General features: G+C 54.6%; 1 protein-coding gene across 9 annotated transcripts in view; it reads left to right on the forward strand.

Moving 5' to 3' along the window:
- The window catches only part of LOC108928830 (tensin-like), a 53,165-nt gene that overhangs the window by 13,405 nt on the left and 13,052 nt on the right, over window positions 1-26,708 (forward strand). For 7 of the 9 annotated variants that reach the window (XM_029256631.1, XM_029256632.1, XM_029256633.1 and 4 more), the window contains 13 exons: window positions 6,998-7,036; window positions 12,264-12,307; window positions 13,875-14,046; window positions 14,129-14,179; window positions 14,546-14,668; window positions 15,523-15,587; window positions 16,087-16,170; window positions 17,148-17,260; window positions 17,372-17,432; window positions 17,692-17,767; window positions 18,595-18,724; window positions 19,070-19,135; window positions 19,397-19,513. In XM_029256631.1, coding sequence (XP_029112464.1) covers window positions 6,998-7,036; window positions 12,264-12,307; window positions 13,875-14,046; window positions 14,129-14,179; window positions 14,546-14,668; window positions 15,523-15,587; window positions 16,087-16,170; window positions 17,148-17,260; window positions 17,372-17,432; window positions 17,692-17,767; window positions 18,595-18,724; window positions 19,070-19,135; window positions 19,397-19,513 — 1,141 coding nt within the window. Of the gene's footprint in view, window positions 1-5,775; window positions 5,944-6,997; window positions 7,037-12,263; window positions 12,308-13,874; window positions 14,047-14,128; window positions 14,180-14,545; window positions 14,669-15,522; window positions 15,588-16,086; window positions 16,171-17,147; window positions 17,261-17,371; window positions 17,433-17,691; window positions 17,768-18,594; window positions 18,725-19,069; window positions 19,136-19,396; window positions 19,514-26,708 lie in introns of those variants that run through there. The other 2 variants (XM_029256638.1, XM_029256637.1) reach the window with 2 other exon arrangements.

Below are 26,708 nucleotides of genomic sequence, written 5' to 3' on the forward strand. Positions count from 1 at the left end.
GCTCCGTGCCCGCAGCTGTACCGCGGTTGGAGACGCCTGTAAGCGACTCGCCGGAGCGGCGCTGACTCCGAGCCGATGAGGAGCTGAGGAGCCGAGCTCCGGGAGACGCGGAGGAGCGATGTTCTCCCGCTGCTCACGGTGCTCCTCAGCTGCTGCCTCGCGCTCTGCTCGCACACAGGGAACACGAACCTCGGGTTACGTTCTGGTCGAACCGTGGTCCTCCTGCCGGTCGAGCGGCCGAGCGGCCGAGCGCCTCCGCCCTCGACTTCTCTGGGGCCGGAGCACAGAGCTCAGAGGTTCACGTCCAGCGTCCATGAGCGGAGCGACTCTCCGCACGAAGCTCTGAGATATCTGCTCTCCTCATCTCTCCTTCCTTGACCTCCTGCGGGTGCCGATGCCAAAGGAGCGCATTGGTTTGCTTTGTTTAATGACCGTATAGAAGTCCACACCCAGCCCCCCCCGCCGCAGCCCCGCCGATGTTATCGCCGAGCTCCGCGGGGACGACGACGGCTCGGAGCAGCGCCTTCGCAGCCGCAGACCCACAGCCGTCGGGAGGAGGGAGACGCTCTGGGACGTGACACAACTCGGCGACGATACCGACCGGCGCGACTCGGGTCGTGACCTTTCAGAAATACAGGAAACCGGAGGAAGGACCCCCCCCGCACGCACAAACCCTTGAAAACCTTCTTCGCTGTAAAACCCTCTGACTTTAAAGTCTTGGAGCTGCTGCACCGGATGCTTCTCCTCCAAAACAAGTGTGTCTGTGGACTCCAGCACCCGGCTGCTGTCACACGCGTGGGGACGGCGCCTCCCGCGAGGCTCGTCGGGGACATCGGGAGCGAACCGCTGGGATCACGGTCGCTAAGTACGGTTCAAGGAGCAGCGATGAGTGAAATATTAAAGACGGCGAAGGACATCCTGAGACGGGACGACCGTTTCGGTGGCGTCTCTTCCACCGATTCGTCACCCGCCCCTCCGAGTCACACACATCTATTTCCATTCTCTTCCTGTGATGTAATCTCAGGCCTGTAATTACCGCGGTACTTTCATATCGGGATCTCGCTGCTCTTTAGGAAGGGAGCTGCGCCGATAGTTGGCTAAGTGCGTTACGATGGTATCTGAGCGGAAACTGCCGGAAATGTCATCTCCTACGGAGGACGGAGGTCCGAGCTCGGGGACAGCCTTCGACCCGCGTGCCTTCGGGATGTGCAGCGTGTTGCGTGTGGCTTTGGCCAGCAGGTGGTGTGGCGCCGAAGGGGCTTGACTGGGACTCTTTTGAGTTGAGGAGGAGTCGCTGGGGTGCAGTGGGGTCCTGTGGACGTTCTCAGAGAACTCGTCCCGTTGTGCAGCGCTGCTGCTCTTCACACCGCCGCGTTTCTGCTGCAGACCGGGATACGAACCCTCGGGCCGTGCGCCTCACTCTCAAATCAGAGCGCAATAAAAACAACAGAGCTGCTTTGATCGACCGCCGCCCCGTGCTCGAGCTCCGTACGCGGTTCGGTCAAAAAACAGGACTGTGGACGGTTCAGGTCGCACGTGGATGGTGGGCGGTCTGGATGTTGGCAGGTTGCACCGTCACTGGAAGTTCTACCTCTCAGGGAAGGGTTGAATGAGCTGGAGGATGGGATGAGATGAGTGGCCTGGAGAACGGCCTTCATGAACAGGGCTGGAGGATGCGCTGGATGACTGGGCCGCCGCACGCGCTTGGTGGTTGGGGTGGAGAAGCTGCCCGGAGGCCCAGTCTGGGCACTACGGTGACCGATGCGCTCTTGCAGCGGACCGGCGCGGAGGACGGGTTGACTCGTGGTTCGGGAGGTGGGTTCATCAGAACCGCTGCAGGACGGCCTTGAACGGTCACGCTGCAGGATGAGCTCTGAATTTCGCTTGCAGGTTCGGCGGAAGCGTTCGATCGGAGGATCGACTTGTCGGACAGAGTTACTCCACGTGGTTCGTCGCTGGAGTCGCGTCGTGGCTGCTGTGGGGGGATGGTTTTGGGGAACCAGGGTTGCCGGGAGGGGGGTCGAGCTGGGGGACACCAAACGGGGCGGCTGGACACCGAAATTACAGTGGAGCTGCTCACTGTCCAGGCAGGAGAGCAGAGGCCCTCAGCAATGGCTGCTGTAGGAGGCGGAGCTTCGCACCCGCGCTTTGGGAAACGGTGGAGACGAACCGCAGGAGACGGTTAAAGACTCATGTGCTCTTATCTTCAGCCGGCGCGCGTGTGAACGGGGAGATTTCCTCTTCTGAACCGCCGGCCTCTGGCCGCCCTGCTCATCACGACGTGCGTTCACTCCTCTTTTCCGAACGACACCGAGTCCAGTTTTCAGGGACGCGAACCCAGGTTGTCTGGAAAAGACATAAATACCTTAGGACATAATAATAAGAAAAGGGCTTCGTTAGGAAGCGGAGAAAGATCCTGCGCCTTAGAGGTTGTGTAAATGCAGTAGGACACACATGAAGATACAGCCACAACAGCAGGGTATATGTAGGATAAATATACCAGTAATAATAATAATAATAATAATAATAATACCAGCTTTTTACACATCATTACCTGGGTTAGACAAACTGCTGATACCGTCGTCCCCGTCTCGTCCCCGTCTCGTCCCCGTCTCGTCCCCGTCCTGGGCCGCCCGCGTGGCCGAGTGGAGCTTCGTACAGGAAGCGGAAAACGGCCGAAGGTCCATCGTGCAGCAGGTGGAAAACGTGCAAGAGCTTCGAAACGACGGAAAGTGCGCTGAAGCCCATTATAACGGAGCACAAGGACACAAATATGGGTGGAACTCGGTCACATTGAGGCAAAGAAGTCAGATGTGGAGTCTCTGTCCTGGGAGTCGCTGATTCTGACCCAACGAAGTGCGAGAGTTTGGAAGGGAAACGGAGGGAAGCGGGACGCTCATGACGACAAAAACATGTTCTCTTCCCGGGACCATCGGGCTGCGGGACGTTTCCTCTTCTACTGCAGCTTCTCATCCCATTGAGCCGCGTTTCAGCGACAGGCCTCATTGCCTCGAAACAGACAAATGTCTCCATTTCTTCCACGCGACTCTCGTTTACTTCAGTTCACTTTATGTCCAAATGACGCCCGTAGAGCTGCTCTCGCCAGAGCGACACGGAGCACTGAGCTGCGATCCAAAATAAAGTCATAAGAGAGTAACAGCAGAGTGAACCTGCTATAATGTACCTGTAATGTGTCAGTCGGGGTGCCACGACCTCAAGGTGCATTGGTTCCGCCCACCTCCATGTTACATGGTGTAACGGACCACTGTAACATACCAGTGTAATATTTCACCGTAATGTACCGGTGTGACGTACCAGCGCAATACACTTCTTCTAATGGGTCTGCATGCTGAGGTTTCAATGGTCTGAGTGCGTGGACACCGTGCGGAGCTGCTGCATCGCGTTGGTGTGACAAGAGACCTACGGAACCGGGCCGAGTGCGAGCGGACCTGCTGCGGAGGCGTCCGGTCGGTAAACGTGGTGAAGAAGTGAGGTTCTGCTCTTCCAGCTCTCATGTTGGACACCCGTGGGTTGCTGTGCTTCGACCCTCCAGCCCAGTTCCTCGCACACAGGTGTTGCCCAGGCGGACTCACACGTTCCACTGCTCCTGCACCTCCTCATGACACTTCCTCCCAGTGCGAGAGCTTCCGTTCAAGATGGATCAGAGCGCCTTTCGTGGTGCTTGGTGCTTGGAGAAGATGCCTTTCACTTCTCGAGTCTCCCTCTCTCACGAGTCCGTGAGCTGGGCGGCGATGTCGCGGACGCGGACCTCGAGGTCCTGCTTGGCCTCTGCGGAACATTCCGGCACCGAGGGGCCTTATCGGGTCCTGCCTTCCTGCCAGGATGCCAGGGAAACGCGGAGCTCGTGTTGACATTCCTGAGCGGACGGCTGGTTTCTCGAACCCTTCTGGTTTGCGTCTCCGTCAGCGAGATAACAGGAGGAGACGAAGCACCTCGCCCTGGTGCACCTTAGATGTGCAAGTGGAGTGCGGGGATCTCCTTGCTCTCAGACGCTGCGCCCCCTGCTGGCCGGTCCTGTCACTATATCTCCTCTGCGGTCTGGTTCTACGCTCCCTTTCCGCCCCCGTGTCTTACCCCCCTCGGTTCAGTTGGGGTGCCGCGGCCTCAAGGTGCATCGGTTCCGCCCACCTGGCAGCTCCATCTCTGATTTCTGACCTCGTTTCGCTGTATTTCTGCAAAGTGCTTCTTTCTCGCCGAGCCATATTTACGAAAACAAAGTGTTCTGCCAACAACGGGGGGAAACGGACCGGGATTCGTTCCTTACATGGTTGGTGCGGAGCTGCAATCGGGGGGGACAAAGTGCCAAACATGCAGCGGTGTTTTGCTGAACGTCACAATGAGTGCGAGAGGGAAGCGTCACAAACCTTATCATCAGTTAAATATTTACCCTGGAGGCGAGGAGCCCTTTTTCATACTTGTGTGTTCAACCAAAAGCAGCAGGAGAGGAGAGATGGAGGCCAGTTTGTTCCGTCAGAGACCCCTGAGGAGCGTCTGGCTTGAGCGTCGAGGTGCCGAGCTGCACGTCAGAGAGTTGCTCTCCTGGACTTGGAGCAGAAGTTGAGCTGAAGCCAAGAAGATGTTTCTGTGTTGAGACATCAGACGCCATCGCTGTGTCTCCTCATCTACAGCAGGTTCACACTCAGCAAACAAATGTGTTCTAATGTAGCAGAACATCTGATCGCCAATGCAAATGGATTCCAACACCACACACCAGAGTGGGCGGTGCCAGCGGGCTGTGTGTTCGCACTCCACTTGGGGGTGTGGAGATGTTGGGTGTGTGTTCATGCTAGAAGGGGAGGTGTTGGGTGTGTGTTATCTAGTTTATACCCAGACTCTTGGGTTTAGTGCTGCAGGTTCCGCTTTGAACGATAAATTTGTGAGTAAATATCCTTCAACCTGTGGATTATTGACCAGCGTGGTGCAAAACCCAAAAATGCAGTTCTCTCCCAATATGGGTTTGTAAACAAAGACGCAGTGAAGACGCAGAAGGTCTGCTTTGGAAGAGTGTGACTGTGAGAGGGGCCGAGAAGCAGCTCTACAGTGACATCAGCCTCCCTCCCCCAGTGGCACCGAGCTCCGGCCCACAGCAGCTCCAGCCCTTTTATGGTAGAACTTCTTTCTCCTCCACATGGAAGGAGAAAGAAGCGACACGTGCAGGAGGACATGGACAGGAGCGCAAGTGTGTTGAGCTGAAGACGTCCTTCAGACCTCAAGGTTACGGGAAGGGGCTCCTGGACCTTCACAGCTGGTCCATCAGCCTGGTCCTGGTTCCTCCTGCTGGTTAAACCCAAGAGGTTCTATGCAGAGAGGTTGGTGACTGTGAAGTGTCCCAAAGGAGCCCTGCTCTTGGACCCTAGAACTTATCTCTTAATCTGAGTTGCACGGAGCTCCAGGTGATTTGTGGGTCAAACTGTTAAGTGCTCCTGAAAAGGAGGTAAACAGCAGAGTGCTTTCAATGGCAATGAAGAAAATGGGGTAAATACGTGGTGTCGTGTTGCTGGGCGATTGCGCAATCGGTGTTTATAGAGTATAGAGTATAGAGAGGTCCAGTGGAGTGCAGTGGAGTGCTGTGGGGGGCTGTGGGGGGCTGTGGGGGGCTTTGCACCATGCTCCCTGGGGCATTTCACACCGAACACTACGCCGTGTAGCCGTGCGCAGCGCTGCGCTAACTCTGCTGGCTCGACACAGACACAGCTGCTGGTTCCGTTTCAGGGATTCGGAGACTCTAGAGGCGCCGGCGTCCATTACTCGCCTCCCATCTGCAGTCACCGAAAAACAAAGAACTGAGACTTTAAAGTAATGAATGCAGTAAAGGAGTAAAAGAGGAGCTGTGATGCCGCGTCGCCGCGTCGCTGTGGTCCGTCACCTGTCCGGGACACACGTGCGCAAGGCGCCGCGCCGCTCGCCAGGCCTCAGGAAAAGGTGATCGAGATGAGCTGATTGCAGAGCGACGATCCTCGTGGATCTCCGCCCTGTGCCTTCGCCGCAGCTCGAGAAGGAACATTTCCGGCCCTAGCGGTCCGAGGTCCGAGGTCAAAGCCCATTTGTGCGACAGACCGTGGTCTTACAGGGCAGTCCTGGAGCTGGAGCCCATGAACATGGATCAGTTTCTAGGCAAGGCCCCTGTGATCCAGGGTTCGAGGGATCGATGCAGAGACACACACACACACACACACACACACACAGCTCGCATTCAGACAGTGACTCACTCGCTGAGTGAAAAGGACTCGTTTAAATTAATTCACAGTATTTTTGGTCTCAAGTGCTTTCCCTTGGTGCTGGAGCGCCGCCAGCAAGCAGCGAAGTGTCCACACAGTGTGAGCTCCTGTCTCTTGTCCACGTTGTAGTGGTGCGGCGCCCGGGAGCGAGTTGACCGAGTGCTGCTGACCAGCTGCTTGTCCGGCACACTGTGGCCTTTTATTTCTCTGCTCTCGGTTTCATTTAGTCTAATTTAGTCCAGATCTAATTTGACTGGAACAACAGATCTAATTTACTCAAGAGACATATAGAAACACGTAAAAACTGTGTACTGGAGCTCTCGACATTCCTAGAGGTTTCGAACGCAAAAAGAGCCTAATTTGAATCGGAGGACCGAATCACTGGAGTCGTTTCTCCACCCGGATGAGCTCTTCAGCTGCAGCTCCGTTTCCGGAGCTGCCCACCGCTGCGGTTCAATGTAACATCTGTGGAAGTGCATCCAGAGCAAGGCGCATGGCCCCGCATGTTGACCAACCCGCCATGCCTAGCCCTGCCCCCATCCACCTTCGAACCCTGACCTCACCGCTGTGGAGGGAGGTACGAAGCTCTGTTTTCACACACGAGCTTAGAGCTTTACTGCAGCACCACGTGCTCGATACGGGTTCCACGTCCGGATCGCAGTTTCTACTGAGCGCAGAGAGGAAAGCACTGACAGCAAGTGCAGCAGAGCAGCGGAGATTCGAACCCGAACCTGACCGTGTTCTCCTTGTCTTGGCAGGTCAATGCACCCTGTGTCCCGACTGCTAACTATGAGCTGGTAAGACGCCTCTCTTCTCTTTATTGTCGTAGTGTGGGTGTGTGTGAAATTATGGCGCACGTGGTGGGTGTGGCTCAGTGACACGGTGGGTGTGGCCCAGTGACATTGTGGGTATGGCCAATGATGCTGTGGGTGTGGTTCAGTGATGTTGTGGGTGTGGCCCAGTGCTGTAGACATTTGTTTTTGTCCCTTACTAAGGAATCTGCTCATCAGCAGCACCCTGTTAGAGAAACGTTTCTTCTCAGTCACTCGGAATTCGGTGGTTCCATTTCGGGACGTGCCCCACCTCCCGTCTTCGTGATAATTCACTTACTTGTCAGAAGATCGCGTCCAGCACTGTGGCACATACCGTGTTGCCATCTCACAGGACAGTAAGTGAAGGGCTAAATGAGAAGCAGGTGACGGTCCTTCGGTGGCACCGAGAACACAGGAAACGCTCTACATGACGCACATGGCGTTCAGAAGAAGTGAACGTCTGAAACCCCAACAGCAGACGTGGGGTCATTTTGCACACAGCGTCTGCGCAGGTCCTCTGACCACTGTACACAGTCCCATGTCGATCATCGAGATGTGAAGGTCCAAGGTTCCACTGCTGGGGTCATGCAACGATCACCGCTGGAAGGTCCAGGGAGGGCAGTTGACACCACGATCTGCTGTTTCCACCAGTCCCACGGGTATAAATGCGCTTCGCTTTGCACAAGCAGAACTGTGGCGCTCCTTCCTGACGATGAGGAGTGCTGTAGAACTCATCGCTGTGCTCCTCACACGTAGACATGCTGGTTGGAGACATGTGGACAGGCTGTGCAAACCAGCTGGAGCTGAAGGACAACAGGCCCCGTGGAGGCAGCGTGAGGCTGAGACATGAACCTTCTGAACGTCCTCCACCGGAGGAGATGGGTCCTGCCCTGATTTGCAGTGAGGTGGACAGATGACCCCTGAAGGCAGGGGACCCAGGCACCACCGCTTCACAGCAACCACAGAGAACATCGGTCCAGTTGTCGAGGTCTTTATTTCTTTGGGCACTTGGATGGTCCACGGAAACCAGGTCCAACTCTCAGCTGTGATCTGTTATTTTATTTCATGTGACGTGTGTGGTTACATGACGTTTGCTCTCATGCATCACCTGGATGATGTCAAAAGTCAGGAGTCAACATGCAGAACCAATGAAGTTGACGCCGTGCCTTTAAGACCACCTCACTGTTTATGCAGAGCGCCTGGGGGCTGCGCTTCACTCTTATGCAACACTTACATAACGTCCACGAGGGACACCCTGCTCTGAGGGGTCCTTGATCTCCTGTGTGATAATTGGGCCCTGTGTGGGGGGTCAGAGGTCAACCAGAGATGCACCTTCCAATGTTATTTCTGTGGATCCCAAACCAGCACTCACGACTGTTTAAAAATAAGGCCAGTAGGGGGCGTCACGGTTAGAACTGCTACCCTCCGCTTGAAAGACCGGGGTTTGAATCCTGTCTCCTGCTCCAGTACCTTTGAACAATGTAATTAACCAGAACTAACAGAATAAAAATTACCCAGCAGTATAAATGGGTAAATCAGTGCAACCTGCTTAACACAGTAACAGATAAATGAATAAATGTAAGTGTAAAAAACCTGGATGATAAACAAATGTCCCAGGAAAGCCCCCCGTTACAATAATGAAAGGTTTAAAAACTCAGACAGAGACCAAGTGAGAGATACGGGTTCGAGTCGGACCTCTTGGCCACGCGGACTGCTGTGCTCGCAGCCCCTAAAAAGGCATAGCGGGTCGCCCTCGGCCGCTTCACACCCAATTAAGGGCTGATTTACAGGGGCCTGAATCATGTCCACGTGGAGCCTGACAGGCACACGCCTCGTAAACAAGCTGCCTCGAATTCCAGAAGCGTTAGAAGAACCGCGGACCTCACAGCGACGGCACCGAGTCCAGGTCCTGCCGTTGTACCATGCAGAGCGGCGCACACCGAACACAGCAGATGCCACGCAAGACGAGAGCCAAGTCCTCACTGTACTGTGAAGCCCAGGCCCCGTCTGCAGTGCACTGCCCCGCCCCTCCTGCAGGGGGCAGCACTGAGCGCCGAACCGGTGTCCATAGTCTGTACCCATGAGTTAATGAGGCAGCCCTGTGCGCAGTCAGTATAGAGAGTGCAAAGTCACTTTTAAAGTTACAGCCAGGAAACGGTTAACACTGCGGGTGTCCCTGCATTTATATACCCATCAGTATTTAATATTTTTATTAACTTGAAACTGTTCAGTGAAAATAAGAACTCATCTTCCCAAACTCCTGTTCAGCGCTGAATGATGACTGACCCATTGTCCCTCATCTTGTTACTGATCACTGACACCGGGGAAGAGCAGAGAGGAGCAGTAAACACTGTGGAAGGGAGTTGAATCAAGGCGGTTTCACACTCCTGTTCCAGTTGGCTGCTATTTACTCCCCCCTGTTGGCTCGGAGGCTATTGCAGAACACAGAAAAGGGCGGAAACGCAGTTTCGAACACAGTCGGCGGACAGTCTGGCGCACAGCAGTGAGGTGGAACTACCTTTACTTGCAGCAGCTGGGATGCGGTTCCTCGGTTGCCGTGCGTCCCCTCTTTCTGCACCCACCCAAGGCCGTTGCCTCCACCCTCGACCCCACAACCTACTGCTGCTCCGCTACCCTTTGCCACACGCACGTTTCGCCCCCCGAGGCTGCGGCATGAGGTCCAGGTCGTTAACTCCGTGGTTAACGGTCTGGTTGGCAGTTGCTGCCGCTACAGTTTCCCCCGAAATAGAGCTGTGAAATTAGACGTTCTAAATATAGCTGGAGTCTCCAAACGGCCTCGTTGTTCTTATTTACCGAACTGCCAGGACGGCTCATGATTGTGGCAATGAAGTGATTCAGGGAGGGCTCTGGACCCCACAGAGCCGCCTGGAGCAGTGTCGAACCCCAGGCTGTGGCGACACCATAAACCGCTGGGGTAAAAACACTCCTGTGAGCTTTTCACTCTGCTGTCACGCGCTCTCCACACGTGACCCTCGACCGCCGCTCACCTGCCCTTCTGCTCCTCTTGCCCCGGTGGCTTGATGGCAGGAGGTGTGAGTTGGGTGGGGGGTGTGGGGGCTGACTTTGCCAGGCCTCTTTGTTCTTGAGGTTCTTGCAGGTTCTACACTGGAGCGAGGGCACAACAAGTCTTGTTAACAGTCTACAGGCCAGCAGCGGAGTTGTGTTTAAGGGCACAAGCCAAAAGCATGTTGGTTCGAGTCCCAGTAGGGCTTGTTTGAGCTGCGCTCCTTCCCAGACACAGCTATCGAGTTGTGCGCATGGAGATGTGATAATATTTACAACTTTTGTGTGATTCCTTGTCAGTGTTTGCTTCTGTTGCCGTGGAGATCACAAGCTGTGTTTTGCTGCCGAGGTTCCTGGCGATCCAGCCCCGCCCTCAGCCCTGTCGGTATTCCCAGGGTAAAAGCGTGGTAATGCAGGCCAGGCTGCTCCGCGGTCGCTTTGACTGTGAAAACCACGTGCGCTCAGACCATGTGGGAGGACAGCGGTCTGGTCGCTGCCAGAAACCGGCCATAGCGGGTTACACACTTAGTTTAGCGGTGTCGTGCAGAGTAGCTTGATCGCCCCCTAGTGATCAGAGTAATAGTACAGTTTGAGGACAGTCCCTCTGTCCAGGGTTCAACAGTAGAGCCCCTCTCGCTGGGCAGCGTAGTGTGAGCCGTCTGTGGTTCAGGTGGACTTCAGGGCTCCCTCCTCCCCCCACTGGTCTCGCCGCCCTGTGGGGGTCCAGCCGGCGCTATGTGAGGACTGCAGTGGACATGAGACACAGCGAGAGGACGTGCCATAAGACAAGGGGTGTCTCTGGGGGCAGTTTACACTGGGGTGAGGCATGTGAAGGGGTGTGGTTGGCAAGAGGGTGGGGCCACAGAATGGGGTGGAGTCTCTGCTTCTGTGCGTGTGTGTGTATGTGTGCACGAGCGTATGGCTTTGTGCATCTTCTCCCCGCATTCCTTCGACTCCTGTCATGCTGCTGTGGTCCCCAGGGGTCAGAGGTCACCTGAGGTCCGGCCTCTTGGTGAGCTGTGTGGCTTAGTTTGAAGACCTGGTGGGTGAGGAGGACATGGAAATGAGGGGTTTTTATGGAGGACCTGCTTACTCTCAACCACCCCAGTTAGAACACTGAGCTCCTCAACCTGTGGCTGCTGGATGGTCCCACTTACAGGGGTCCAGATTCTAAAGTCTGTAGGGTCTCAGTTTTGTCCCTAATGTGGTGGAATGAGCTCCCTGTGTCCCTCGGAGCTGCTGAATCCCTCCCACGTTCCAGAAGGGTCTTGAACCCATCTCTTTGAGAAAAACTTTTCGCCTGACCTCCTGACAGCTCCATAAACGAGTCCAACTCCCTCTGCTGTGATTATCTATGTATTTGCTATTCTAATGTCACTTCTGTAGGAGCTACTGGAGGGATGTGAACCAGCAACATGGTGGTGTGAGACACACAAGCTGTGTTCATAGTCCTGTGTGGGTGTCTAAAACTCTTTGTCGATGGTGCACTTTGTTTACTCTGAGATGGACAAAAGTGTCTAACTAATGGATAAAGGTAAATGCAGCTGATGGGCATTTGTGCAGGTCGAACGCTGTGACCCCCCCCCCCGGGACGTGACCCAAAGATTAGTTCACCGCCCCGTCCAGCACAACCACCCAACCTCAGCTTTACATCATTTACTGCGTGCACTTCGCACTGCCGGTATCGCTCTGATGCCCTCTGTTCGCCGCCCTAAACTATGAGAAGAGCATCATGGGATTGTGAGCTGTGCTGAGTGCACTGGGGTCCCTGGGGGGGTCAACACTCCACCTCCGCAGTGTTTACAGGACTGTCTTTCAGATACACACACGTACACGCGCTGCCCCAGCCGCACACACGCAAAACTTGGATACTGATGCGGAAACATAAAGACACCACCGCAGACAAACACCGTTCAGCAGACACTGACACGCCTGTTGTTACAAGTGTGTGTGTGTGTGTGTGTGTGTGTGTGTGGTTTTGCCATGACTCATTGCTGCCGAGTTGATTCTTCCACATTCGGAGATGGTGACCAGGGAGCTGTAAACCCTTCTGGTCGAACCCGTGAAAGGGAAGGTGGCTGTGAGCACTAGGCTCTGGAGGTGTGTGGAGAAGATTGGGAGGACATGGGTGTGTGTGTGTGTGTGTGTGTGTGTGTGTGTGTTCATCCCTCCATGGTCTCTGTTGCAGAGTTCGCCGAAGTTCTCCATGGAGCCGAGACGCAGACCATCACGGTGAGGACCCCCCGCTGCACTGCACCCTGCCTACGTAAAGTACCACACCGCGCTGCACCTCTCGGGGCAGCAGGGGGCGCAGTGGTTAGAGCTGCTGCCTTCCAGTCAAAGGAGTCAGGTTTGAATCCCACCTCCTACTGTAGGGAAATGAAGCCAAAGTCTGCCCTCCACTTGAAAGACCTGGATTTGAATCTTGTCTCCTACTGTAGGCTCATTTGCAGAGCAGGGTCATTTGTACACTTTCAGTACACGGTACATTACTGATATTTCACTGATTCGCAGAGCCAGAAAACACGGTTAACAGGTGTGTGTCACACTCGACTGCATTGGTACAGGTTGAGTGCCTCGTTTAAAGGTCCAGCATCAGGTTCCCTCCCCAGACTGGAGCCCACAAATCAGTCATTAGTGCGGTGGGACTGGATCACATAAACACACATAATTCATCATGAGCAATAGGAACCATGTGTGAAGATAACATGTGTGGACTCTTTCTGCACAATTTCTCACATCCTGAACATGGTTTTACGCCATCAGAGGGAGGTAAAACTGCAGTTCAACTAGTTCATCCTGTTTGTGGTGAAGGGCCCTGAACATATACTGTACCGTACTGTACAGAGTGGTGCGTGTACTTATAGAGCAGCTCCTGAACTTGAGAACACGGCTGGGACCAGAAGCAGTTTTTGCTGGCAGGTATGGAGGTGTGCTGTGATCCATGATGGTTTGAGCTTGTGAAGGTGCTGCGTTTGCAGGTGTGTATGGAACTGTGGTTTAACTGGGGTAGTTGAGCGTGTGGAGCGGCTGTATTTCTTGAGGGTCAAGAACATCTAACGTGTGTGTGTATGGTGGGCGGGGTCTGGGACGCCAGATTGCACTGTTGGCCCTTCCGGAGGCGTCGGGCCTAATTCAGCGAAACGCCGACGAAGGGAGGTGCCCCCTCGACAACCTCAGTTACATACCCGTGTTGGTCCCCCGCGGTTTTGTTAGGAAGGGAGGGAAGGAAGTTAAGCTTCTTGGTGTCGAGTGATGGAGAGATATGGCAACGGTGGGTGTTGGTCTCTCTGGCTTCATGGTGAGGCTGGTTGGACTGGGTCCTCGTGTCCAGCGTGGTCACACACGCATGGGGTGTCCCAGCTTCTCCCGTGTATCTTGAATGGAGCGTAACCGCAGCATCACAGGTCCCACTCGTACTTAGAGAATCGCTTTAAAAGTACACGAAAATGAGTCCCGCCGAGAGCTGATTGTGCGCTTATGTGTCCCACGTCGCGCAAATCAGGCGTCCGACGACCAAAATTCCATTTTTGTGCATTGTGTATGAAGGAGGCAAACGGAAGCCTGGGTGCTGTACCGTTCTCCTGGCCTGCAGCGGTGCAGCTTTTGCAGAACAGGCGGAGTGTGGATCATGTGCGTCTCCACTGCGGAGCTGTGATTTTGTCCAGTTCAGCTGAAAAAAACTGAAAATGTCATTTCTTCGTTTCTTGACTCGATAAATTTGAGCCCTTGTACTACGAGGGATTGAGTGAGGGTTCGGCCCTCTGCGTGTCTGTCTCCGTGTCTGTGCCCCCCCCAGGACTCAGAGCCTCATCCGGGTCCCAGAGCCGAGCTCCAGTGCGGACCTGCTCTACATCACCGAGCGCATCATCTCCGTGTCCTTCCCAGGGGGCGCCGATGAGCAGAGCCACCGCGAGGGCCTCAGGGAGGTGGCCGGGATGCTCCGCTCCAAACACGGGACTCGCTACCTGGTAGGGTTGAGAGGCCCCGCCCCCGTCAACATTCTCCGCCCTGTGCCCCGCCCCTTTACCACTGCATCTCTGTGTCTTTCAGTTCCTGAACCTCAGCGAGAAAAGAGAGGAGATGATGAAGCTGAACCCGAAGGTGAGCAGGTTCCTCCCTCTGACCCACAGCTATATTTTCACTTTGTTTCATTACCGCATTTTCTGTGGCTTCTTACGTTTGGCTCAGATTCCTCTGACTTTGTCGACATTCTCCTGTTTTTTCATGGCCTTTGCCTCTGTGCTGGTTTCCCGTTGTGCCCTTTCTCACTTGTGAGGCTTCCTTTATGAACCGCATGACAGCTGCTGTGCGGTATACCCACGTATAACAGTGTACGGCAGACACTTTACTCCAAAGCACCGTTTGATGCCGTCCATCATACAGCACTATATGGTTCAGCTGTGTTCCTTCTGCTCCTAAAAACAAGTGTGGTGCCTCAACCGCAGCGCCCCCTGTCTGCTCCCACAGGTGCTCCACTTCGGCTGGCCAGAGCACCACGCCCCGCCTCTGGACGACATCTGCGGCATCTGCAAGGCCGTGGACGTGTGGCTGAGCGCGGAGCCGCGCAACGTGGTGCTGCTGCACAACAAGGTCGCCGTGTGTCATACGCGTCCTCGCAGTAGATGGCGCCCTTGAGTCGCTCTGTGAAGGAGCGACGACGCCGGGTACCGGGCGGGAAGTTGGCGGTGCAGGAGGTTCACCTGGGATGAGGGCCCAGGATGGCGTCAATACGAGCAGCTGCACATGTTCAGGAGGAGTTTTCAAAACACAGCGAGAGTGTGCGAGAGGATTATCGCTGTGTCAAGTGTCAACGGTGCCCTCGCCCCCCCATGCTGGGCTCGCGTACGAAGCACAAACAGATGTTTCCACCCAACTTTGATTTAAGTTCAGTACTAAGCAGAGGAAGAAAACAGATGGTCGCCATGGTAACCAGGCCCTGAGGACATTTGTGCGAGTGGTGATATTTGTAGAACTGAAGCTCTATTCAAAGGGCTTCATTAGATTAAATGTGCTCTGTCTGTTTTTAGCTCCCTGTCTAAAGGTGGCATTGTGTACCAAGGCGAGCTGTTTACCGCGGTACGCCCTCTTCGCACACGTCCCGATCGTACACTCATCCTTTCCGGCACCGGAGAAAGAGGGCGGGTGACAGACGCGTGACCGGCGCGTTTCACAACGGCGCCGCACCGCAACTCGCCTTTCCCCTCCTGGCCCTTCACTTACTTTCCCCGATTTCACCCAACTCTGGGTGCGGTCCTCTTCACTTCCTGTTTGTCCGCAGTCCCTGCGGTCCATCGCTGCCGCTCTGTGTTTACTTGCTCACGGTGAATAGGCGCTGGGACTCGAACCTGTGACCTCAGCCCTACGATGCCGTACTGTGTTCCGCGCGGTGTGATGAAGGGCCCCGGGCCTCATGCGCCTCGTGTGTCTCTGTGCCCCCCCTGCAGGGGAATTGTGGGAAGACGGGGGTTGTGGTCGCCGCCTACATGCACTACAGCAGCATCTCGGCCTGGTAAGAGCAGCGCCTCCGGACCTTTCCTCCAGGCTTACTCACGGGTGCCTTAACCGCCGCGTCCCGCACCGCCGAGCCCAGTACAGTACCGAGAGCTCGGTCCTGACCTGACACCACACCCGGGTTTATCGGGTCACCGCGGGTCCCATGAGCGGGTAGTGACTCATGGATCACGAGGATGCCACTGTGGATCCCGATGAGCCTTGTGAGATGGCCTGGGAACGTGGCTCACACACACACACACACACACACACACACCTCGCAGAGTTAAACACAGATCCCAGACTTTAAGTCTTTCGCCGATATCGATTAATATCGGGAAATCGCCTCCCCGGACGGTTCCCTGCGGCAATTTAATGCTCCTCACTTATCGCTCCGGCTGAAAGCTCAGCGCAATGGACGCAGATGCACGTTTGAAGGTTTAACGGGAGGCGCCGAGATGTGAACGCAGCGCAGCCACACTGAGAACTGACGCGCTGCTGTTTCTCCTGCCCCGCAGCGCAGACCAGGCTCTGGACAGGTTTGCCATGAAGCGCTTTTATGAGGACAAAGCGCTTCCCGTGAGCCAGCCGTCCCAGAGCAGGTCAGTGTCCCGCCACCTCCCGCTGGACCTTCACCGCTCCTCGTGCCTCCCGCCGCCTGCGTTCGCTCGGGGTGGACGCGTGCGTCTCTCCGTGTCCTTCTCTCCGTCTTCTTCCCGACCCCGTGCGCTTCCCACCTGACGAGGCCTACCTGCTCGGACTGGTAAAAACAGCCGGAAGCTCTCGGACCGTGAGGCTATGGTCCGGTAGCAGGAGACGCCTCCGGTCCTCCTCTCTCTGGCTCACGGGACTGGTTGTCTCACCTGTCCACACTGTGCTCTGTGTCCTCGGGGCACGCAGGGACCGGGACAGCGCACTTGCCGAACCGCGCCGCATGCTTTTTATGACTCAGACACTGGATCCAGAGTCCAGGCGTTCCCAGGATCCACCCAGAATTCCGCAGGTTCGCTGTTGCCACTCACATGTCCTGCTGCTCCGTCTTCCAGGCGACCGGTTTAATGACTGCAATATGTGCTCCGTTCCCTCGAGACGATGAACAGGAATAAATTGAGCATCTGTGTGCGGGGCAGGCGATGCACTCTGTTCGGGAGAGGGTTCGACGATCACGCTGAAGTGCTAGGCCCCGCCCCCTGCTGCCGCCGCACAGATATAATTAGTTAGATTCTATTATAGGACATCATCATGAGCCCCGGTGGTGTCAAATGGGCCACGTTCACGGCGTCTGTAGGTTCTTCAGTACTGGTAGAAAAAACTCCCGGTGTCCCTCAGAGCTGCTGAATCCCTCCCGCGTGCCACATTGAAAAAGGGTCCTGAACCCATCTCTTTGAGGGACACTTCTCTCCTACTATCTACTGACAGCTCCATCAATGAGTCCAACACCATCTGCTGTGATCATCTAAGTATTTGCTGTTTGAATGTCACTCCCGCAGGAGCTACTGGAAGGATGTGAACCATCAGCACGTGACACACGAATAAATGAAAACACACTGCTGACTCCTCACTTTGCCCCTTGCGACAGGTATGTGCACTACTTTGGCGGCCTGCTCCTGGGCAGCATCAAGATCAACAACAAGCCGCTGTTCCTGCATCACGTCATCATGCATGGGATCCCGAACTTCGAGTCCAAAGGAGGTGGGCTCCCAGTAACGTCGCTAGCAGCCAACGCTAACGTGGATGCTGAGAGTAGATGCTGAGAGAGGCTAACAGTGAAAACTAACCGCTCTCTTTTGCTCTCCTCCATAGGTTGCCGTCCTTTCCTCAAGATCTACCAGGCCATGCAGCCTATTTACACCTCTGGCATCTAGTAAGAGGGTCTCTCTGTTTCCTTAGCACACCTGCTGCTCCTAACCCTCAACCCAACACAGGTGGTCAGGGTTGGGGGTTTAGGGTTAGAGTTAGGGTTAGGGTTTAGGTTTAGGGTCAGGGGCTAGTACTCACGGTTAACAATTAGCAGTTAGGGTTTGGGGTTGCCACTTAAGGTTAACAGTTAGTACTTAGGGTTAGGGGGGTTCAGGTTAGCGCTCACTGGGAGTGCGACAGTGACACCTGTGTTACCCTTACAGTAACGTCCAGGGCGACGGTCAGACCACAATCTGCATCACCATCGAACCCGGCCTCATGCTGAAAGGGGACGTTCTGGTGAGGCGCCGTTTCCACGATTTTCCGCTGACCCCGCCTAAAAGGAGCTCTTCTGCCTGCACTTTGCTGAGGCCACTTAGCCCTCTGCACAGCCTTAGTCATCACTTTGTGATGATGCAGACACCGCGCCCCCCCCCCCCCCTCCCCCCACACACACACACACACACACACACCCCGGTGGTCCGGTGCCTAAAAGCAGCACTTAGAAAAAGGCCGATGGTTCCGGCGACCCGCTGACAGCGCGGATGAAAGTGTCTCTTTTATCTTCGGTATCTGGGAGCAGTAATGGGTTGTGCTGAGAAAATCGAAGGTAATCGCCGCAGGAGCACAGAGAGAAACGTGGTTACGGTCAAGGACGCGGTCACGACGCACCGCTTCTGGCAGCTCCTTGCGCTCAGAGCGCGTCCACCTCCTCATCCTCAGGGCCGTTCTGCGGCCAGTTTGCGGAACGTCTGAAACTGAAGTCCTCCTCTTGCAGTCTGTTTGTTTTCAGGCTTATTGACATTTTCCGCCTCAAACAGGTTGTCTTTCCTGGGCGAATCGTCCAGGTCGACGTTCAGCCCCGTTGCGGTCAGAGAGCAGGAGACGCGTCCCGTGTCTCACCTGCACTTCTGTACCTGTCACCGTTTTGGGATGTTTTCCTGCGTTCGGCTCTTCGGGTGTGTGTGGGTTTGCTTTGGGCTGTGTGCGTGCGCGTGTGTGAGTGTGTGTGTGTGTGTGTGTGTGTGTGTGTGTGCGCGCGTGTGTGAGTGTGTGTGTGTGTGTGTGTGTGCGTGCGAAGATGGACTGTATCCGACCCCCACCCCCCAACTCTGACTTCCCCGCAGCTCAAGTGCTACCACAAGCGCTTCCGCAGCCCCGGCCGCGACGTCATCTTCCGCGTTCAGTTCCACACGTGCGCCGTGCACGACTTGGCCATCACCCTCGCCAAGGAGGAGCTGGATGAGACCTTCACAGGTCAGCAAAGCCTCACGCCTCCCGTCTTCCGCAGGAAGCAGCACGTTGCAGAACGCGGTGGACCGGTCAACGTACATCTTAAAAGTCCATTCCAGGAAACTATTTCTCATCCAGTTTATGACCTCACAGAATTCCCAGCTTGTCGGAAATCCACGCGACTCACTGTGAGCTTTTTATCTTCTCATCTTCCACACTGTGTTGTGGTAACAGCATCTCAGCATCCCAGTCGGTGTGGAGCAGATGCAAAGACAAGCATGTCTCCAGTGATCTGATTCTTCTCCCTTGACTGACTTCCTTCGTGATGTTTCAGAGATGTTGTTCCTCTGCTCTTGTCGCTCCTCACAGATGACAGATTCCCTGAGTACGGCAGGGTGGAGTTTGTCTTCTCGCTCGGACCAGAGAAGATCCAAGGTAAGACCTCGCTCGTATGTTGGAGATCCAGAGAAGACTTGTAGAGTGACACAAGCTATGGCTGAGGTCTAGCAAGTGCTTGGATGAACTCCTTCCCTGGAGGATCTCATTCTGTTGCCTCCTCTGGTGATGTGCGCCGGAGGTCTTGGGGAACGTGGACACCTACCTACATATTTTTCAAATTCCAGCTTTTCTGTGAACCTCAAGTACAGTGATGTTTGACCAGATCTAGTCCACTGTGCCCTTGTGTGTGCCCACCAGGGATGGACCACCTGGAAAACGGGCCCAGTGTCTGCGTGGACTATAACACCCAGGACCCACTCGTCCGCTGGGACTCCTATGAGAGCTTCAAGCAGAAGAGCGAGGATGGCCCAGATGGTGAGTGCATGTGTAGGAATCCAAAAAAAACCACACGCACACAAGCAAGGAGTTCATTACCCTTATATGTGTGACCACCACCTCAACGCAACATGGGTTGAACCCATCCTGCCACCAGCAGTAAGTGCTGTAGTTCACCTCTTTGACCGTTGCTTACGTGGGGTCACCCAGGACTTGCCGTCCTGCCAGTCTCTACCAGCGGTCGTGGTAAACTGAGCAGGAAGGACCTACAGGTCATTACCATGTCGGCGAAGGGCCTTTATATCAGGAGAGTCTGGTTCCCTGCTCATGAGTTTCTACACTGGAGGTGACCAGTTCTCAGGACCTTCTTCTGCCTCATCCGGCAGCCAAGGAACGCGAGACACCTGGACTCCAGCTTGAGTCCTTCGGTTCTTGGACACCCAAGTTGCTATTATAATATATGTGCAGGTGTGCGCATGAGTGTGTGAATGACAGATGTGTCAGTTACATACGGAGGAAAGAGACACGTGGGTGTCGCCCCCTTCTGACCACCTCTTTGAGCGCCTCCTCCGTCTGCAGTTGAAATAGCTGTTGTCAGAAATAGGTGGTCTTCAGCTGCCCCCTCTCAACATCCCCGGGGATGAAAACCATCCACCTCGCTAACCCCCACGTGGGAACTGGGCTCACGGATCCTCCTACCGACACCTCGAGTCCCAGGGCTACGTCATCCCCTGTTTTGGGGTCAGCGGACGTGGCGGGAAACTGGATAGTGTAAGAGCCCACCGTCCACCTCCTCCGGCCCCCGCGGCATTTGCACGTGAATGGGCCTCACCAGCGCAGCTCTGGGAGCTCACTGCTTCTGTGCAGACAGGTGCGCCCAGGTGCACTTGGGTTCGATCGGAAACGTCTAGGTACATCCAGGTACGTCCAGGTACGTCCAGGTATGCCCAGCTATGTCCAGGTACATCCAGGTACACCCAGGTACGCCCGGGTACGTCCAGGTATATCCAGGTACATCCATGTATGCCCAGGTACGTCCAGGTACGTCCAGGTATGCCCAGCTACGTCCAGGTACGTCCAGGTACACCCAGGTACGTCCAGGTAGGTCCAGGTGCATCCAGGTACGTCCAGGTACGCCCAGGTACGTCTAGTAGGTCCAGGTGCATCCAGGTACGCTCAGTCATGGCCAGATTCACTGTGATGCATGTGGAACACGCAGGTGCCCTTGAAGACGGTGACCTGCTCTCAGGTACGCTTCGGTACACCTTCCCTTCTTCTGTGCCGCTGCTGCCACAGCAGGACGGCGCCGACATTTGTGGCTCAGCTCTAATTACATGTGTGTTTGTAGGCAAATAACTAGCGAGAGGCTGCAGTAAAGTGTTTGGGCAGCGGAACCCGGCGCTGAAATGCTGTAGTGACCGTATCAGTCACACCGTAATTTGCACGATGCCGTGCAGACCGGGCACAGTGAAGGCCACTGAGGTGCAGAACCTGGTGTCTTCTGCTGGACCTGCAAGTGATCTTTGGTCACTGCCGGAAGCGCACCAGGTTCAGAGCTCAGGCTTGCAGGCAAACAGGAGGTCGCACAGTAAATCGAAGGCCCGTTTGAGATCTTTCATAAGAAAGGATACACGCTGGACGTGTGTGTGTTCACGAGCACCGAAGGTGGTGTTCGTTCCTTTCCAAACTCTTTGAAACGTTATACATCATTCATTGACTATATAGAGCATCTCAGTGCTCCGCCTTCTCTTTTTATGATGCGTTAACAGAGGACATATTAATAGGGACTGCTTCGCCCCGGACATAAATACATACGAGCCTCTGTAACGGAGCCCGACACGTACATCTGAAAACATTTAGATCAAATAACAAACAATTTATTTTTAATTATTTAGAGCCTGCCGCTCTTGCGCTAGAAAGTTCCTGATGCCGTAAAGGATATTTCCTGCAAATAAAAGGGAAGAGAAGCTCTGCCCTGCGCTGTCGGAGGGGACCTCGCTGTCTTTTCTCTTGTGTCTCACACTTTAACGCGAGAATCCGTCCTTCCCTCATGCGTCCTGCACTGTCCTCGGCATTAGAAGAACGGAGCTCGTTCTACAGGCGACATCCGCGCACGCGTGTGGGACTCGTAGCCGTGCACTTTGACCACGGCAGGATTGTTTTACCAGGCCGCAACGCAGCCGAGTCGAACCCTTGACAGTCGGCGTCTCGCTGGAAAACATCGCCGCACCCCAGACGGCTCGAGCTCATCGTCCAGACTGTGGTGTCCGACGGGCTGTCAGGTCAGGAGCCCAACAGGTTGAACCCTCACCGCTGGCTCGCTTGCGGCAAAGCAGATTGTCTCTGGCGAGTTCGTCTTTCTGGGAAAAAAAGGGATATTTAGCTAAAATGCAAACATATATTCTCCATCATGCAAAAATATCTATATATAAATATTGAATTGCTACAGTATTCAGTATTTATTTATATGTAAATTACAGATGAATATTCATATATGAAATAAAGGGTGCGGTGGCGTGGCGGGTTTGGCCTGTTCCTGCTCTCTGGTGGGTCTGGGGTTCGAGTCCCGCTTGGGGCGCCTTGCGATGGACTGGCGTCCCGTCCTGGGTGTGTCCCTTCCCCCTCCAGCCTTGTGCCCTGTGTTGCCGGGTTGGGCTCCGGTTCACCGCGACCACATTCTGGTCAAGCAGTTTCAGCCTCTGTGTGTATGAAATAAATAGTATAAATGATCTTTTTCTGAATAAAATTGCTACAATAATATTTAAAAAATATATAAATAGAATTATTTTTGTTTTAAAGTTAAAGGTATTTGATTCCAGGCTACGAGGTTATGAAAGAAGGTGTTGAGAACAGCTGAGATGCAGGTGCGAGTTGTTGGAATGGCCTGCAGGGGGTACAGCGGTTAAGGGACAAGGCCCTGTGACTGATTGAGTGCAGGTTCACATCCCAGGATACGTCTCGCTGTACACACATCATCGATACTTACAAGCACCAGCCATAATTACACATGAAATGACCCAAAATGAAAGAGGCCTCCAAAAGTCTGGTTGAGGAGGGTGCGGGTGGACTGCAGATAGAGGAAGGCGTGTCCCCGTGCGCACGTGTGTGTGTGTGTGTGTGTGTGTGTGTGTGTGTGTGTGTGTGTGTGTGTGTGAGAGAGAGAGAGAGAGAGAGAGAGAGAGAGAGAGAGAGAGAGAGCGAGGTGAAGAGCCTCAGTGGAAAACCCAGTTCTGGAGTCATCTGGAACAGAAAAAGAGGCGACGAGGAGAGGTGAGCTGCAGTAATGCGGCCTGCCTGCGGGGGGCGCTACCCTCTGCTGATCCAGCTGCTTGGTACTTTGTGTCAATGGGAGCGGTGCTTCCCCTGGGGGCCACACTGGTGTTTCAGGGAGTTGGCAGTAAGATGCTGTGAAAAGTGGACGCAAGGAACTTGGGATGGGGGGAGGCGGAGCCTTTTTATTGTCCTGCCTCATGAACGGCGTCTCTGTCCGCGACGCTTGGAAACGACTTCAGAGAGCTGTGTGTGTGTGTATGTGTCTGTGTGTGGTCAGCCCTCTGACACTGACCGCTTACTGTACATTCCACCATTTCTGTTCTTAGTCCAGTGAAGTAACTTCATAACTCGAGAAACTGCACGCTCTTGTGAGAAGCTTTGATTTTTTTCCCCCCATAAAGCACTAAGGATGTCGTTTATGACCTGGAGCGACGTGTCGCGCGTCTCCATGGCGATGCTGATTGAAATAGGCGCTGATATATTAAATAGAGCGCATGGAAAATTTTACAGAAGGTTATATGGTTGTATAAGGCAGCTGCTGGACCAGAACCGAGAAAAACTCCTCCTTGATGTCCTTCATAAAGGGTCCGGTGTTTCTGCTCTGCTCTGCAGCACCGTGACCCTCGGACGGTATGTGGGGTCCAGTCCCAAAGTCCAGCTTCGGTTCCTCTGTCCTCTCGGTACCTTGCAGCTGCCGCTCAGCAAGGGGGTCTCACCCTTCCAGAAGTGTTCACCTCGTGTCCACAGGGCACCACGAGCACTTCTCCACTGAACAGCAGTTTGCAGGTTTACGACCCGTCAGTCACCTCGTTTTATTTCTGTGTCCATTTCCTTATTTATCCGACACCCCTCCCCAAAGCGACCCATTTACACAGCACGGTCATTTTAATGTACCGATGCAGGGTACGCACCTCGCCGCAGGAACTGGGATTTGAACCCACTCAGTTTGAACCCACAGCGCTGGACGCTGCTGCAGGACTAAGGGATGGCAGTGGAGCCGGCGCAGGGTGTCTGTCGCTGCGATTGGTTTGTTTTTATCTTTATTTACATTTTTGACGCGTACCCTTCTGAAAGGACACCGGGCCGTGCGAGAATGGGATGTGACCAGAGCGCTGCGTGACCCTGTGTGACCTTGCGCCGGATAAAGGCTTTTCGATAAAGACTGTTGATGCTCTGTGTTTAAACACACCTCCCGACATATTTGCCAAACACGCAGAGCGACTGTGCCGATCTGTGTTTCTGCCTAAAGCGATAACCTTGACAAGGGTGTTTCGGTGCCCCCTCAGTGGTCCTGACCGCCAGCGGACCGCCAGCGGACCGTCAGTGGACCGCCCTCTCCTGTGGGCTCTGCGTGACATTGAGTGACACGCTGACACTGCCGCACTGGTGTTGCCGCGGTCATTGCTGTGAACGGGTTCGAGGGCCACATACATACATACACATCACAGGAAGTGACAAAGTGAATCTTGAATGTCTAAATGGAAAAATTGCTACGTATTTTGCTGTACTTTGTTTGGTGCAGCGTGCGTTCAGGCGTGCGTTCAGGCGTGCGTTCAGGTGCGTGCCTCTAACATTACCCTGTAATTTGACAGAATTTGAAGAACTTATGACACAATTTATGGCGGGTACAGTGTATGTTAATAGTGCTGCAGAAGTGCGTTTGCAGTGTGCGAATGAGAATGGTGACGGGTGACCTTTGACCCCAGGGGCCCCGATCCGCTGCCGGCTGTTGGGGTAGCCGTGCCCAGCTGTTTCGCACCTTCCCTCCATTGTGAATCAGTATTGGAGTCCCGGCCGTTCATCGCAGAGCTTTGATTTATATTCGGTCAGTCGGTCGGTCAGTCGGTCAGTAATGCGTCGGTCAGTCAGCCGGTCGCTCGTTCGGTCAGTAATGCTTTCTTAAGTGCCAGACAGAGCAGGAGTGTCGCTCTACGTTGATTCAACTCCTTTCCACGGCGTTTACAGCTCCTGTCTGGTGCTCCAGATGAGCACGTTATAGTTTTCACGTCAGCAATCGATCAGCAGTTGCCATCGAATATCAGTTTGTGGAGCGAATTTACTATTATTTATCATTATTGTCGTTTTAAATCAGTTGTAATTTTATTTGCGAGCATGGAGTTAATGAAAATTTCAAAATAAAACGCTTAACCGGGTATTTTATTAATGCCGGCTGTATCTGAGATTAACCCGTAAATGAATGAATGGCCTCCTGTCTTTTGCCGATGGCCACTCTGCGGCCATCATGACCTCGGAGATACGAACAAAATGAGTTATGAACACATTCCCGTTCTAGTTGCGTTTGTGCGGTAAGCTGACCGTTCAGTGTAAAACGTGTTACTCTTGTTAGAGACAGATGCCTTCGTACAAAGAGCCTTTGAATGTTGCTGAAAGAGCAGTGGAGCCGAGCGGGTGGCAGCAGGGCGCCCGACCCCAGAGTTGTGGTTCCGCTGGGTGCGGGGGTCGCGGCTCACAGGAACGGAGGGTGCGCGCGGTGCCTTGGGGGGCCGGGCGGGGGGGAACCAGAGCGCCGAGTCCCCCTCCTCCTCCTCTTCCTCCCCTTCCTCCCTCTCTCTCAGCTCGGGTTCCACCCCCCCACCCCAGGGGCGTGGCTCCAGCTTGTTTCCACTGTCAAGAGCCAACATGTGCAGCTGAAGCACCGCGGCCCCCTGAGAGGGAGGAGGGACTCTGGGTGGGGCCCCTCTGCAATGGTCCCCCTTCCTTCCCTCTCACCCAGACACACCCCTCCTAACCTGACACACCCCCTCTGCAGCAAGATGCCTGTTATCCCTACCCTGCCACACTTGTGTGTCTGCGTGTTTGAGTGTGTGAGGGAGTAATTACGAGCTTGGAGCTAGGTGTCCAGTGAGGGGGGGTAGAGGAAAGAGACAGAGAGCAGAGAGAGAGAGAGAGAGAGAGAGAGAGAGAGAGAGAGAGAGAGAGAGAGAGAGAGAGAGAAAGGGCGGGCGGGCGCGGAGACGCACGGAGGGGACGCCCTGTCCCAGCTATGGCATTTTATGAACTACACTGTGGGTAGTGCTGCAGAGAGGGTTCCGGAGAGTTCCGCCGGACAGGTGAGTGTGTTCCTCGAACCCAGGTCACGTGACAGGTGGGAAGTGTGGCCCTTGATGGAGTGTTTGTCTGTTTGTAAACTGGGGGCGCTTTGCCGTGGTACTTTGTCGCTATTTATGTGGACGCATGTGGCTCTGATTTATAGTCTCTCACTGATCGTGTGTCACATGTGTCACATTGACCCTCTCACTCAGGTAAAGGGGGGTCACCAGCATCTCTTTTACCATGTTGTCCTGTGTAAAACGGAGTACGACAGGGAGATGAGGGCGCCCTGTGTGTGTTTCCACCGTCCACCATCCAGCATGTGTGTGTGCGTGTGTTTGAAACGCTCAGGAAGCAAAGCTCGGCGTTGCCGGGGCAACGGTACCTTGAGGGGACGATGGGGAGGAGACCCTGGCACTCGGCCCCCCTGGGCCACAGAGCACTCATCCGCTGCGGGGGGGGCTTGAAAGTGATTTGATGAAGGAGCCTTGGGGGGTGGGGGGTGCGGGTGCTGTACTGTCACCCCCTCAGTGGGAGGGATTTTCCTTTGCTTCTTGCCGTGTTACAACACTCCTCCTTCAGAGCCATCATGCAGTGGCCTGAAGTGTTTGCTTAACTTCATTTTTACCACATTTTTTCACCACACTTGGGACTCTAACACTATGCTATAAATTCCAAATTCCATGCCCTGGTGGAGGATGGGGGTTAGTGGAAACTCTGACTGCGGGCTTTGCTGCCCCCCCGCCCCCGCCTCCATGGGGTCTGCATTTGCTTGTGCTGAGAATACCCCCCCTTCACTGCTGTGTTTACTGAGTGTGGACAGGTGAGAAAGATGCTCTGCTCAGAGGTTCGAGTGTCTCTGTTTGAGGAGGGGGGCATATCGAGGACCCTGGTCAGTGGGAGGGGCCTC

This window comes from Scleropages formosus, chromosome 12 (genome assembly GCF_900964775.1).
Source record: "Scleropages formosus chromosome 12, fSclFor1.1, whole genome shotgun sequence".
NCBI lineage: Eukaryota > Metazoa > Chordata > Actinopteri > Osteoglossiformes > Osteoglossidae > Scleropages > Scleropages formosus.